Below are 15,622 nucleotides of genomic sequence, written 5' to 3' on the forward strand. Positions count from 1 at the left end.
TCTTTCTAGTCTAGGCAGGATGTGCATATGTGATTTGAATGAAAGGCGTTAAAGAAAAGTGATGAGCAGTTTTTCTATGAAAGTTCTGTTTCAATGTTTTTTTCATCAAAGAGGGACCTTACCCGGCAATTCGGAGGAGAAAGGCATCCACTTCTTCCAAGATGTTTGGAGAGAAGAACTTGGGAAACTCGGTGGAGGATGGAGTTAAAGAGAGTGGAGGCATGTGTTGTAAGGCTTTTCTGTAGAAACAGATAATTACTTAGAATATATCTATTTGCATCCTGACTGTTGACACATGGTCATTTTGAGTATTTTAAGATATTAAACCAAGTATATCACTCCTGAAAATTCTGATATTTTTAAATTCCTATAATAATTTAATGGCAGCAAGGATATGCTAACTCACTGAGTGCTCTGTAGGACGGTCTGAGCGAGGACAGGGTTGGTCTCCATGGAAGCTGTTACCAGGGAGGTGAGGAGAGAGAGGTACCAGATCGCAGAGGCATCGGACACAGAGACCTCTTTGCTCTTGGTGACCTGATAGCCCATGGTCTTTAGGCCATGGATGCGTGTATCACAGCCATCACTTAGGCAACGCTTGATGTTGATCTGAACATCTGTATAGGCATGATTTGGGATATAAGAAAGAAACTTTTTTTTATTATTTTTTTTTTTAAGAGTATTTGCAATAGCTGCACTCTACATAAGCTGTGTCATCATTCTGCTGATCGATTCAACATCTCCATTTCAATGAGAAAAATTAACAATATTTTCAAAAACTGCCAACAGATTTTTGACTGCTAAATGATCTAATAACACAGTGGATCCAGCAACACTGGGGAAAATGTACACTGTCGTCAGGTTTGAAACATTTTGTTTATGTTTTGCAGGGACTGCTGAAAAGAATCAATCATTTCTTCCTATAGAATGACGCAAGATGTTATTGTTCCACTGTAATATGTCATCAAATAGAATCATCATAGGATTTTTCTTGGACTTTAATGACATATTGCTGCAGGCTCCATTTCTGAAGGAAAGACTGGTTCAACAGACAACGACAGAAACTCACATGGGTGATTAATGTTGGCATTGTCCAACAAGGCCACATATCCTGTGACATTGCTGGGTATATGAATATCTCTGATCTCCTGCAATGAGCGTCGGTTCTTCCCCACAGACACTGAAACCAGTTGGGGCATGTAACTGTGGTCATTAGAGGCCACTGCGATGGCCAGCCGTCTCAAGACTACATCCGGCTTCATCTTTAACCTGAAAATAAATAAATAAATAAAAATCTCAAGACAGAAATATGTCTGTAGTTTTGTTTTGGGTTTTTATAGGAGGTGCTTAACCACTGATCACCATTCTAAGAATAGATACTTCTGAGAAGCTTTGATAAACAGTTTACAGACAACGAATACAGTCTTTGGGAAATACACCAGTAAAATATAAAGTACCATGTGAAGAATCATAAAAACATTGATAAGACTGAAAATGCTAAATCATAAAAAGCCCAGTTAAAAAAAAAATATATTACTATCTCCAAAAAAAAAAAAAAAAAACGTATTCAGTGTTTGAGCAAATATTACTTTAGTGTATATTTTAAGTTTGCGTTTTCACACCTTTTTGACAACACGTGTAATGTGACGTGTCCTAGTAGTGAACAGTACAAAACATAATAACATTTTGTTAATTCTACTACGAATCATCATCTATTTCAAGAGTATTATTACTATTAGAAGTAGTGCTAATAATAGGAATAGCAGTAGCAATTAATCTTTATATTGCAATATTACTAACATTAAACAGACGTGTGTGTGTGTGCGCATCTCAGTAAACCATAATTTTCATCAAAAAGTTTCAATGGCTGTAAGCCACATTCGTCAACATTAAATAAACGCTTGAAATAGATCACTGTTAGTAATGAATCTATATATGAGTTTGTACTTTTTGATGATGTTCTAATATATATATATATATATATATATATATATATATATATATATATATATATATATATATATATACACACACACACACACACACACAGTTAAAGACCTTTCATTTCAAGCTAATTTGAAGACAGCACCATACCTAATCCAATGGGAGCGTGCGCTGCCATCCGACTGCCAGAAAGACACAGTTTCACCATTTGTCATCTTGTGGATATCAGCAGCATTGGATGAGGCCTCGATGGAGCTGTAGCACTGAGAGATGACTTTGATCCGATCTACCTCCAGGTCCTGGTTCAGTTCTGCCCGATACTGAATGTCCAGGTCTTGAAGGGACACAAATTCCAAGATCACATGAAGAACGTGATGTATGTTGCATTATGAGTTGTTTCCATAAATGTTTTACCATACCAACATAAACATTTACCAAGACATAGGTAACAAATAATAGAGAGTCATAACAAAGTCATAATTTAATTTAATCACTTAATTTGGCAATATAAGGATGAATCCTGTTGTGCCAATTTAGAAATAAAACAGATTTACAAACAATTTCATGAATAAATAATAAGCTCAATCAACAAGACATGACATATAAACAATGAGACTAAATAGAGGACCACACCAGCAATAATCCGGCAATGGGAGCAACATACACAGTCAATAATCCTCACCTTTCTCCTTCTGCAGAAGATAATCCAGGAAATCCTGCAGTACAGAAGACCTCATGGTGCAAATGCTGTTGTAGCCCTCCAGTGCAGGAAAGGGAATGGCATTGCTGGGGATGCGATTCCTGTGCAGAAACTTCAGGATCTTTGAAGAATGTGCTCCTAGTCTGTCTTTAGACTTGGAAAAAATATCCACAAATCCTGTAGATGGGTGTGCAATGACATGGAAAAAATATTAGCAGATAGCTAATATATGGCAGATAGCAGCTTTAAGATTTTTTTTAATTATTATTATTATTATTATTATTATTTATGGGAGAATATTTAAATGACATGTTGCTGCTGTGTTAAATGGCTGAATGTTGTTAATTTTATGCATTTACAACAATGTAGAACTAAATACTAATTTTCTCTGCAATATCTTTATGAAAAATATTGACTTTAGACAGAATACCAATATCAGTAGATCAAAGTTATTTTCTCTAAAAATTTACAATTGGCTAAATTACTGAGAAGTTAACCAACATTGTTATTACTTGCATTTTTTATGTAAAAAGCCAATACCAATCAATGTGCTCACAACAGCTGTTAATATAGGAAGACGAAGTTGTGATTGTTAAATTAGAAGAGACTTTTAATTTTGCAAAGACAAATAATGAAGCCTCTTTAATAAAATCATGACCCAAATCATCTCTGATAAACATCTCAATATTCCTATCTGATGTGCAGCAACCTGAAATTAAAATGCACCTAATCAGACATCAGATTGTTTTTGCTTATCCCAGTTGATTTCATATTACAAGCCTCATTAATCAATTCCAATCCCATACAACAAAAAGACGCATTAAATCCTCTCTGCCCAGTTGCATGTCACATGCAAATAAAAGAATCAGATTTGAGTCACTTCAAACTGGTAATATGAACTATCATTCATAATAAATATTTTCTGCCTTAAAGTGTCTACAGATTTTTTAATTGGACTGCACACTCCATCCCCACATAAAACTGCAAAACAACAGTGTCCACAATAAGCGTCTCTCATATCTTGTTTTACCTACAAATAAATTATGAAGCATGAGGAAATGTGTGATGATTCCCCATTTGTAATGGCTCATAACCTCTCTAATCTCTCCTGATGAGATTGCCATTTTTGAATTCTCCAGAAAGGAGAACATGGAATATGGCTTTTTTATCATGTAAAGCCTTGTGTAAGGATGGTGTATTGAAATAATATATCTGCTGCCACTAGTAATGACAAGTTAGCTTGCCAAATAATAATTGCATGGCAGCCATTGCTGTCAGCATTTGTGGCTCGGTAGCCTGTAGTTACATCATGTATAAAGCTCGAGCCCGTAATTTTCTGTGCTAGGCTAATTAGCATATTTAAGTAATTTTGTTGTGGCATACATAAGGCTATTCATACAATTAAATATAGCCAGACTAATATGTAACAAACACTGCCTATTAATCTTATTAACTAACCGACTAGCAATGTGTTGCATGTGATACATGACCTTGATAAACATTTGGTAACTTCTTTTGATTTGCCCTGTAACTTTAAAGCTTTCAAACTAATCCTGGAGTTGTAGAGTCTTACCTGGAGTCAATGAGCAGGCCTGCAATTGTCTAATTACATGACTGAGTTCTCCCTGCAGATTGGCTCCATTGCTGTTCTTCAGAGCCATGAGCATGCTCTCCACATCAACAACACCATCACCCTCAGCATCAAACTGAGCAAAGGCCTACAAAAACACAAAAGACAGGGTGGGCATTTAACAAAAGCGCTCTCAATGTGTGCATATCATATACTGGCAAATAATTATATTTAATATATGTTCACAGTCAAATAATTAATATTAACAGACTAAACACCAGTGTTAAAAATAATCATAAGCAGAACAACATTGTGATCCAAATCCAGACGCTTTCCAGAGCTTAATTCTATAGCTTGCATATTCACTATTATATAGTTATCCTATAATTACCATTCAGGCTGGCCTCTTATGTTACCAAGTAATTTATAATTATGACTACATGTGATCATATAACACACAACAGAAACGGGTTCTCTGCAATGCGGTATACATTTGTTGTACCTAAATATAGACTGGAATGACTGGACAAGCTGTATCATTATAATCTTAAAGAATAAATACAACTAGGTTTTTCAATAAAAACAAACACACTGCTCTGTAATAATAAACAACATCTATCTTGTTTCAGTGTTGTCCCTTTGAGCTCGTTTACACCTTGCATGTCTCATATCTGGATGGAATTGGGATACACAATGGCCAAATTCCAGTTCACACTTTTCTCTAATGGTGCTTTCCACTGCACGGTACCTACTCTGCTTTTCCAAACAGCCAATCTGGTTCCTGGTCCCTAAAAGCGAGTCCTTTTTTTAGTTCCTGCTCATGCCTGGTTCCAAGCGAGCAGAGCAGAGACAATGTACATGACATGTAAACACTGCGGAACGCTGACAGGCCAAAAAGAATTGTCCACGTGTGAAATGCAGACTTCCAGCAAAATTAGCCGCTTGTAAAATCACCAAGCTACAGTAGCAAACATTATTTTATCTGAATCTCAAAGTGTGCCATGGTGTTTTGAAGAGGGTTGAATGCTCCTGGGATTCGTGGCTGACCAAAGAATCCAGTGAGAGCTGGACAAAGCAAAAAGGAACAGAAAACCTCTACTGATCTGTCTGAACTGCGGCCCGGAGCTGTGTTCGGTCCCAAACAACATGTGAATACACTATGCACAAACAATGTTAAATATTACTGCTGCCATGTTGTAGTTTCCAAAGGCTGTGGTTCCTGTTAGAGGTTTTTTTTTTTTTTGCGAAGTCATCTGCTACATTTTGGGGAGGTGGGGCTTTATAGTGGAAAACCAAACAGGGACCAAGTGAGCAGAGCAGAGTTGAGTACAGTAGAAGTTTTACAGTCCCCACATAAGAAAACACATCAACACACAAAATCTCAGTTTTACTTCTTGACAACTACTGTAAAACACAGTTCCTCACAAGCTATTACCAGTGTATTACACTACGTCAAATATGGACAGAAACAGGCAATGAAACATCTGCTTCAGAGCAGGACTAGGCTGTGGAAGGCTGCTGATTAAAGATCTGCATTGGCCTGCATTACCACTCTCCAGAGAATATTCTGAACACAAAAGAGATAATTCCTGGGAGAGAATTGTGGCTGGTTTCACAGATACAGAATGCATTTCATTCCTTTGCATGTGACACCAGACATTCAAAAATTTGTGAGAAAATTTGCCCACTGATATTTGGGAAAATGACACACCTGTGTCCAGCCACAAGAGGAAAATCGAGTAGCAGTATCCATATGTATCTAAGAAGTTAATCAAGGCACTTCTACACCAGTACTTTACATTGCCAAAATGGCACTGGCTCTGGGAGATTACTATAGGGTTTTAAGGATAGGTGATGGTTGCCACAATGTGGTGGAACAACAAGCTTTTTGATTCAAATAAGAACCAAGACCAATACTGTTACAATAAGAACAAATCATACATTCCCCAAGTCACTCTCCTTCTAATGTTACTTAAAATTACATGTATGAAGAACTGTCAGATCACAAAAACCATCTGGTAAAAACAAAGTAATACAATATATTTTACAATAATTATCACAGAGGCAGTAATGCTCGTCTATGTTATATTCATTGTTATATTAGTGCTAATCAACGATGCAAAATCTTGAGTTTTGAAGTAAGTTCAGACAGTATTTAACCCATCCATTATTCTCTGTTTACATGTTTCTTTTTTCTTTCCTTCTGTGTGCAGAGAATAGAAGAAAGAGAAGGCATTGTAGTAATCATGTTAGGTTATGTTTGGGTCATGCAGGCTGTTAAGGTGACAGAGGTGTATTACGTCTCCTGTGCATGGCAGTGTTTACCTTATATCCCGTCCCAACTTTTTTCAAATTTGAACTATATCTGCTGTTATTTAAAATACAATCATATTTGATAACAGCAATAATATACCAAAATGTTATTCATCAAGTTATTTTATTATCTTTCTATAAAACCAGAGCCTGAAATGTTTGTGCTCACAAATTGGGGAAAAGAGAAAATAATAATAATAAAAACTTTTAGTCAAGATACTCATTTACCTGCAGTGTTGACGTACACATACCATGCTAATCTGAGGCTCAAACAATCACAACCAAGTTTGTTTGTTTTGGTTTTAATTCTTTGGTTTCATGTTTCCATTATTTAAAATTGTATGATGTATGGGAGCAAAATAGATGGTTGAATAAAAATATCTTAGAGACACAACACATGGTTCCACAGTGACACCAATACCATTCAACTATTTACAATGTCAGCATCACCCATGAAGCTACCCAAATGTAGAGTACAAAAAGAGAACATAGCCCAACAAAAAAACAAAAAAAACCGAAGGCCACAAAAGAAACAAAAAAGAATTTCCATAGCGGGAATGAATGAGGCCCACCAGAAATGAGCTGGTGAAAAAAAGACTTGCGCAACAAAGCAAAGTCCTCTCAGTGGAACAGGTTTCAATAAGTGTGGCAACTCATGAGAGAACGAGCAACACATAACACAACACCATAGTGTGATAATGTCAGAATGGTGAAAATGACTTAACTCTAACTATCTCTAATTAACAAAATTACAAGCTTATTTCAAACAGATACGTAATCAAAGCAGAATCTACGTGGAGCAGAAAAACATACAACAGAACCCCTGGACCTAAAGGAACCATCCAGGTATTTCAAAATATAAACTATACGTCAACAATATTTGATCCTGCTCTTCCTGCCACTGGCTGATGATAAAATGGGAGTCAAAGGTCAAAAGAACTGGAAGATGGAAAGAGAAGATAGTCCAAGGGTTTGCAATCACAGCCCTCAAAGAGCCCATGTGAATGAACACACAAGCTTTGACAACACCAAAATTTAAATATTGAAATTTCTGCATTTTTAAAAGGGTTTGATTAGCTACACATGTTTGAAATATACACAGATGTAAGGCTATTTAAAGTGGATAGGAAATGCTGAAAGTGTCTGGAAATGTTCAATTCAAGAGAAACTTATAAAGTCAGAAATGTTTACAGAAGCGATGATGGGAATCAGACATCTGAATTGTTTTAATTCACTGAACATGGTGCCTATTTCCTAAGACAATGAATGACTAATAGAATGCGTGAGAATGTGTTTCAAAGTATACACACACATTCAAAACTTAGAAAGGTAAATTTTTAATTTATTTCCAGACTTACTACTATTTTATTACAATCAACATTACATTTTCAACTCAACTGACACAAGTTTGCTTGACATTTTGGACAGTAAATATAATTGTTATATTTGTGTTGTAGACATTATGACCCCTGGTATATAATCACTTCCACTGTAAAGAATTCTGATTTGGTGTCTTTTTTAAATGAACACTTTTTAATCAACACACTCTGAATGTCTGTAATGTGAAATATTGGGGAGGAAAACTCTGTAGCAGAAAAAAACATCTAGTTCAAGAATCTTCCCTTGTCAAACGTTGCAGTTCATTGCCTGAGACCTCCATGTTAGTTAACTGAGGACTAGAATAGATACAGCCTTTTATGTATTTACATGATCTGTATGACTAGGCAACTTCATTTAGGGTGTGCCCTTGAATAGTCCATTGATGAGTGTACCATTGGAGCTAGAGCCAACATTTAGACCAAAGGGTAAACACAGACACTACAGAACAACTTTATAAAGATGCAGGTAACAATTTATAACAAAATTCACTTTGGATTTCCTGGCTAAGTCCTGATTAGTGATTGTAGTACATAGCTGTGACTTTAACATGACTTCCTTCATCATGACAAGCTCTGAGATCAAACACAGCACAACAAGACACGGCTTGTCAACTGTTGTAAATCAAAGCAAAATGAAAGCAAAAATTAGAGGTCTAAAAAAAATACTTCAAAACAATTTTGACTCATGAGCATAAATTCCAAGTTGAAATCAACTAATCAGTGTTATAGCAAGATCTAGAAAAGCTCGGGAACTCAGAAAAGAAACAGGAATTCCACAGACATTTTGGGCTGTTCAGGAGAAAAGGGAACTCCTCATGTTTTCTTTCCGTTAGGACAGGCGTAGGGGACTTCAGCCACAAATGCTTCACATTTTATTTGCATGCCTATTGACCTCATTAGAGGTGAACCAGAAAAGTCTACCGAGTAAGACGTTCCTGTTTAAATACCAGGAAATCCCTTTTGATGATGTATTGTGAACATGGGAGGAAAGATTACAACTGATATCAGCTGGGCTGTTATAATGTTAGCTGAACCAGGAATGTGAAATGTTGTTGTTATACTTTACTGAACCTACAAGTGAAATGAGTAGTTTTACTGCTGAACTAGGACCAATCTTGGCACAACCTCGCAGTGCCACTTAGAGCAGTGAGGGGAATTCAAACCAACGTCCTCCTGATTGCTCCCTCACCTTTGAAATAAAAAAAGGATACCAATATGTGAATTATTTTTAAACTGATGTCCTTTAAAAAAAGTTATTCAGCTCTGTGAAATTCTAAGATACATTTGTGAATGTAAATAACGTGCATTGCAACTCATCTATGAAAGTCCTTACAGAGTCTATATCCTATATTTTCCTTACATTTTATATTTTGGTCCAAGAAATGTCACTTTAATCTATCTTTAAATGTAATAGTTGGCCATAAAGAGGAGAGTCCAGAACTTATTTAAACAACCACAGGAAGATATATAAAACTTATATTAGATTCATTAATATTCATATAATTATTGCCTGAAACCAATTCAGTGGGTCACTGGGCGCAAGGCAGGAACACACACAGTATGTGGCGCCAATCCATCACAGGGCACTTCATTAATAATGTTCATGTTTGATATGATATTAATATTTGTGAGCAAACCAATGCTGACTAAAGAAATGAATAGCTTTTTAAACTTTTCTCCATTTCCTCAGTTGGATATATGTAACTGCATGTAAACGAGCAGGATGCAGTGACAACACAAAAATATTTACTTAAATATGGTCTGCTTTTGAAGACTAGTTTAATACATGGACTACGGTGTGAATTTTAACATTGTCTACCTGCTATGTCGCACTCACTCATTCCCCAGTTTTCCAGTAGAGGAAACCTTGGTTTTCCATAGTGTCGGCCATTTAAAGTCCACCTCCGGTAATTTGTGAAGTCCCCTTTCTCAATATAAATGAATCAATTAATTGATTGTGTACGGTACTTCATTTCACTAAGATTATACAAACAATGTCAGTTGAACAGTGGCACCCACAATTCATACAACTTCAGTGGTATATGTACTATAATTGTTTTTACTTTGTTCACACATGTGTAACTTGTGTGAAATGCTGTATATAGGCTATAGACGCCCATTTGTCAGACCCCCCCCCCTCCCTCCTCTATTGGACAGGGTTGAGGCATGATGTAAATAATGTGTACAGAACTCATGTCTGTATTAAAAGTTCATTGTCGTCTGTAAGTAAAACTCTGTTAAAAGTGACTCACCTCCTCGCATTCTTCCCTCGGCGCGTCTCTGCTCTCCAGGAGCTCGCAGAACTGCTCCAGACTCACGGTCTCCTCCCCACGGCCGAGACGCTCCTCCAACCAGCGGAGCAGCGCGCTCTCGTTCCTCGCGAGTACGGACTCCGACACGGATGCTGCCGCCTCTCCCGCGCGGCCCGCCGCCTCCCGCAGCTTCACCTGCTGCAGCAGCGCCTCGGCGGAAGGCAGCCCGGAGCTCGGAACCGCGCCTCCAGCAGCTAACCTATGCGAGCTCCCGGCCCCCGCGACCGGGCTAACGTTAATGCCACCCCCGCCACCGGCGTCAGTGAGCCCCGCGCTCTCTGCCGCCTCCAAGTCCTCCTCGTCTCCGCTGCCGGCTCCAACGGCCCCGCCGCAACCGCCGCTCTCCGCGTTCCCCATGCCGCCGTGCGGTGTGCGGCCTCGGTCTCTCGCGAGCTGCTTATCCCGGCTCGGTCCGTGTTCTCTCCGAATTGGCTCCGTACGCTCCAACGGTCTCGCCGCCTCACTGACCCACCGACCGACGTCCGATACAGGCCGGCGACGACGTCACATGCGTCAGCAAACTTTGGGTCTTCCGCGCGGGGCACTATCGAAACACACTCCACTCAGCGGTCGCCTCCGGTACTTCCAAAGATTCATTTGTTTAATCTGAATCAATTGAATCATGTAGAATCACGTCAGTCAAGGATTTTCTTTTAAAACAAATGTTCATTGAGAATGGCGCTGGTAATAAATGAGTCATTTAATATAAATTAGCTTAACTCCATATATTCACATGGGTATATGGGTACATGGAGAAAAAATATTATTTTACCGCAGAAGTTCAGTTATTTCAGAAAATTTGGAGAATGGCTGAACGGCCTATCAATCAATGAAAGAGCGCCTGATTCAATTGCTAAATCCAAACCAGAGCCCGTATATGGCTCTGATCCGAAACTGCCGGAGACACTGAATCCACACTTTAACGAACCGATTCCGTGCCATCTTCCGTACAAATGAATAAATCACGAGAGTCATACTGTTTCCGGAAAATAGTACTGGGTGTATATTATACGGACTCGTTTATGTTGTTAATATTAAATGTCATTTTCTATGTAAATCTCGCTGCTGTTATGTAGTTCACAGCAGATTAGCGCAATGTTAAAGTATTTGTTTGCGCTTATTGCTGCGTGTTTAGCGATATGGACAGCGTCTGAGAGTTTGTATGGGAGCTGGTTCAGAAGTTGGATATTTCAGTCGTTTGCGGATGTTTCGGTTGTTCCTGACAGACTGTTGGACCAACAGGAACTCTCACTTTACAACGGGAGACCAAACAGTAAAGGACTTTACCTCGCTATTTTGGGACAGGTTTTTGATGTTGAAAAAGGTCGTAAACATTACGGTCCTGATGGGGGTTATCGTTTCTTCTCAGGTATTACTCCACTATCACTAACTCACTGAAAACGGAGTCCCAAACCTCTCACTACTGTACTGTGTAGATAGTGATATCTACGTCATAAAATAACGGCTTCTACACTCATTAAATCCTATACATTTATAATATAAAGGTATTTATATTCAGCCATAAGCTGCCGTAAGATTTTAATTCACTGGTTTTAAAAGCCATTGTTTATTACTTACTGAGTGCACTATATAAGAGAAAGGGAATAAAGCGCCATATTCTTGTACTTTCAGAAAAAATGTATATGTACACACGCAAGTGAATATTGATCTTAAATTTTGTGTTCATGCTACAGATTAGATGTCCCCTTGTGTTCATCAGTTAAAATCTTAGCAATAGTTTAGTAATAAATAAATAAAAAAAGAAAAAACCTTAAGATTTTCTTGTAAAATCCTGTGGCTCCCCCTAGTGTAATTCATGTTTACATCAGTATATTGAAATCCATGGGGAGGGGGAGGGGTAGGAGTGTGGGTAGTTTACCTCCAAAAGTTACAGAGTGCAGTTTCTGCAGTGCTGAGATCAGATAGCAACCATTCAACCTATTAGATGTGAGTAAAGCCTCACTGTGATTTTGAAGCTGTAACTTTAAATATTACATTATGTTCCTTTAATGCAATAAATGGCTTAGGTACAATATACAATAGTTATTTCCTGCCTTCATTCAATACACATGGATTTATGAAAATGAAATTAGTCCACACCTGTATCTCCACTTGCTTTTCTGCTGTTTACCTGCAGCTTCAAATCTCTGCCCTGTAAATTGTTGGGATAGGTGGGGGCTCCTTACTTTTACGTAAGAAACACTGGTTGTCATAATTCAGCCATTTTAGACTTTTTAGCACTGCAGTTTCCACACTCAGCTATGGTGCCGACAGCTTGTTTCACTCATGATACACACTATAGCATATAAAAACATCAGGTTTGTAAGTTTCACTCCAGGGATTTATAAAAAATAATCAGTGATAATAAGCCATTAGTTTAACTCTTGGGCAAAGTTTAAAACAAAATTCAAGCGTATGTGATCATCTATGAATTAATTCTAACTCTAAAATGAGTTCACTGGCTCTGTACTGATTAATATATGACCTGTTTTTGACAAGTGAAACCGGTTAATAAGTTCCATAAATCATGTTTACATCCATTCAGGAAGAGATGCATCCAGGGCCTTTGTGACGGGAGATTTCACTGAGGTCGGGCTGTCTGATGATGTCTCGGACCTGTCTCCATCTCAGATAGTGGCCCTCTATGACTGGTTGGCCTTCTACCAAAAGGACTACACACCAGTAGGTAAGATGTGTCTATATGTAGATGAGCTATATAAGCTCAAATTGGTTTTAAACATTGAAAAGTATTTGCCTTGCCAATGTTATCACTCCCATTCCAGTTCTCCACAGCTCCATGCTGGAGGATTTATATTTCTCTCTCCAACATTTTGCATTGAGAATAGTGACTTTATTCTCATGTGCCACGGCTCCAGAGCATCCCAAGTCATTTCATGCTTCCTTTTTTATGGAAATTGACTGTGGCTGAATATACAACTAATAAATTGTGTACCAGGGGCGTTTCCTTACAGCATGAATTTGCAAGAACATGTGGATAGATACAAATGGGTTACGACAGACATAAGGTTGTGTTTGAATCTCTTTCATAGTGGTTTTATTACAGGAATATGCAATGAGCAATGCAATAGCTGCAAAAATATGACCTCTTTTGTCAACTGTTGTAGGTCAAACTTGACATTTTTCTTTGTTTTTTTTTGTGTCTAACCTAACATACTTATGGTACAGAATTAGTTTAAGGAACAGTTCAGTTATATTTTTAACTTCCACTCGAGACGTGATTAAAAAAATTCTCAAGTCCATGATGGGCATAATGCAACTGCACAAAATGTTAATTTATACTACTGCATATTAAAATCAACAGATTTCATGAGAAGGCTAGAATATAGCTAAGGGTTGGAGAAATTTAACAATGCACCAGAGGACTCCACTATATAGTAGAGTCCATTATGGTACATTTAGCTGTCTTTTATCATAAATGCAGTTGTGTGTTACATTCAAAATCACTGATACAAAAGAAAAAAAAAAAAAAAAAAAACACCAGCATATCAGGGAATAAAAACACAGCTTACATTCTACGGACATGACATTTTTTGTACATAACTCCTTTGAACAAATAGCGTATATGAACTTACCAGAATGAATTTCAGACATTGCTTTTATATTTTTTATTTAGAGAAATGTCTAAATGATGGCCATTGTTTCTCCTAGTTCACTTCAGAGCTGCATTCTCTGTTTTTCCCCTGTGCTGTAGGTAAGCTTATAGGCCGGTTCTACACAGAGAGTGGGCAGCCCACAGATACTTTGAGACAGGTGGAGGTCACTCTGGCTGAGGGGCTGAGATTGAAAGCCCAAGTTGAGGAGGAAAACCAGCTGTATCCAGCCTGTAACTCAGAGTGGAGCTCTGCTAGTGGAGGACGTGTTTGGTGCTCCAATAAAAGGTAAATGACCTTGCCTGTGTAAACTGGCTAGCTTATTATGTACACACTGTAGATGAACACATTTTCTTTGCTTTATTGGTGTTTCACTTCTGTAGCCCATCATCAATAATTTTTTTTTTACCATGGGGTCACTGTTGGCTAAATTGGCTAAAAGATTTTTGGTTATTAATGCACAACCACTAGTGTCTGGTCAGTCATAGTTTTATGATGTCCATTTCCATGAAACTACAAAGAAAGAAAACATTTTTGTGAAGCACTGCATAAATATCTTCTCAATTTACTGAAATGGCAGCCATGGCCTAAAGGTTAGAGAAGCAATATGGGCACCGACGGGTCACCAGTTTGATCCCAAGGACCAGCAGGAAAAGTGGTGGTGGGAGTGAAGGAACAGCACTTTCCCCTTCTCACAATCCTCAGCTGAAATGCCCTTGATATAAGGACCTAACCATCAGCTGTTCCCCAAGCTCAGCTTTAGCCGGCCACTACTCTGCGTGTGCTTTGTTCGCTGCCTCTAACCACTAGTGTGTGTGTGTGTGTGTGTGTGTATCTTCACTTTAACTCCACCGATAGGTTAAATGCATAGAACAAATTTTCTTGTACTTTCTATGCAATGACGATTTAATTGAAATGTAATTTGACAATATTTAAGAACGATATTAACTCTGATGATCTCTCCCCCCCACAGTGGTGGTGTCCACAGAGATTGGGCTGGAGTTCCCAGAAAGCTCTTCTCCCCTGGCTCAGGGAACACGCGCTGTGTGTGCACGCGACTGGATGACCAAACACATGTTAATAATCCAAATCTCAAGGAGTATAAAGACTGTCAACCTCATGCAGAATCGTGCCTCCTCAGCAAAGACTGAGCTTTGTTCAGTCTCAGTACTGTGCAGAGTGATCTAAGTTTCAGTTAAAACTGCCATTAAGTAAAAGTTATTCATTTATCAGGATATTAATAAGAAAATCTACCTGTACAGGACGAGAAATTCAAATGAAACATTTTAAAAGCTGAAGTTTAAAAAATATATAGTAAATAAACATTAAATAAAGGGGGGGTGGGATGTGTGTTTGGGATGACATAGATTATGTAAAACAGAAAATGCTACCAAACACAAGACTGAACTTACAGTTGGGGAAAAATATTCCTGCTGATTTCTAAGTCTCCCAAAAAGATCGGCAGCAAAATAAAAGCAAAATATGGAAATAATAAATGACTAAATATTTATTTACATTTTTCTCCATACACTAAAAATACATTTTACTTAATGGCTGTGTTGACAAGAAGTTAATACATTCAAAGTGAATTTTATTTTATTTTGAAAAATGTTCTTGTTTATGTAATGTTTAAAAAGAAAAAAAAAACAATTGTGTGCAACACACTTTGATCCATGCAATGTATAGTACATCTGCATCTTTTAATTTTGTGAGTAAAAAAAAAAAAAAGAAAGACGACAAGAATTTGAATTTATTTTTTTATTTGTCTGATGACCTTAATGTAAAGTTGTCCT

At 37.8% G+C, this 15,622-nt stretch overlaps 2 protein-coding genes across 2 annotated transcripts in view; one reads left to right on the plus strand and one right to left on the minus strand.

The window, feature by feature from the left end:
• zzef1 (zinc finger, ZZ-type with EF hand domain 1) overlaps positions 1 to 10,759 on the minus strand; it is a 57,368-nt gene extending 46,609 nt beyond the window's left edge. The window contains exons 1-7 of the mRNA XM_066657406.1: positions 10,159 to 10,759; positions 4,218 to 4,362; positions 2,627 to 2,821; positions 2,095 to 2,278; positions 1,070 to 1,269; positions 407 to 617; positions 123 to 239 (exon numbers count right to left, since the gene is read on the minus strand). Coding sequence (XP_066513503.1) covers positions 123 to 239; positions 407 to 617; positions 1,070 to 1,269; positions 2,095 to 2,278; positions 2,627 to 2,821; positions 4,218 to 4,362; positions 10,159 to 10,575 — 1,469 coding nt within the window. The 5' untranslated portion in view covers positions 10,576 to 10,759. The remainder of the gene's footprint in view (positions 1 to 122; positions 240 to 406; positions 618 to 1,069; positions 1,270 to 2,094; positions 2,279 to 2,626; positions 2,822 to 4,217; positions 4,363 to 10,158) is intronic.
• A 404-nt stretch (positions 10,760 to 11,163) lies between these two features.
• Positions 11,164 to 15,621, plus strand: cyb5d2 (cytochrome b5 domain containing 2). The gene is made up of 4 exons (XM_066660052.1): positions 11,164 to 11,587; positions 12,764 to 12,904; positions 13,931 to 14,117; positions 14,803 to 15,621. Exons 1-4 carry the CDS (start codon positions 11,314 to 11,316, stop codon positions 14,978 to 14,980), a joined length of 780 nt encoding a protein of 259 aa, XP_066516149.1. The 5' UTR covers positions 11,164 to 11,313; the 3' UTR covers positions 14,981 to 15,621.
• Position 15,622: the final 1 nt, after the last annotated feature.

The sequence above is a fragment of the Hoplias malabaricus genome, chromosome 2 (genome assembly GCF_029633855.1).
Source record: "Hoplias malabaricus isolate fHopMal1 chromosome 2, fHopMal1.hap1, whole genome shotgun sequence".
Lineage (NCBI taxonomy): Eukaryota > Metazoa > Chordata > Actinopteri > Characiformes > Erythrinidae > Hoplias > Hoplias malabaricus.

Bases quoted from the DNA above. Each gene is read 5' to 3' on its own strand.
- cyb5d2 (XM_066660052.1), top strand. From the start codon at position 11,314: ATGTTAAAGTATTTGTTTGCGCTTATTGCTGCGTGTTTAGCGATATGG. The intron at 11,588-12,763 runs GTATTACTCCAC...ACATCCATTCAG, and splicing joins GGGTTATCGTTTCTTCTCAG to GAAGAGATGCATCCAGGGCC. The intron at 12,905-13,930 runs GTAAGATGTGTC...CCTGTGCTGTAG, and splicing joins AAAGGACTACACACCAGTAG to GTAAGCTTATAGGCCGGTTC.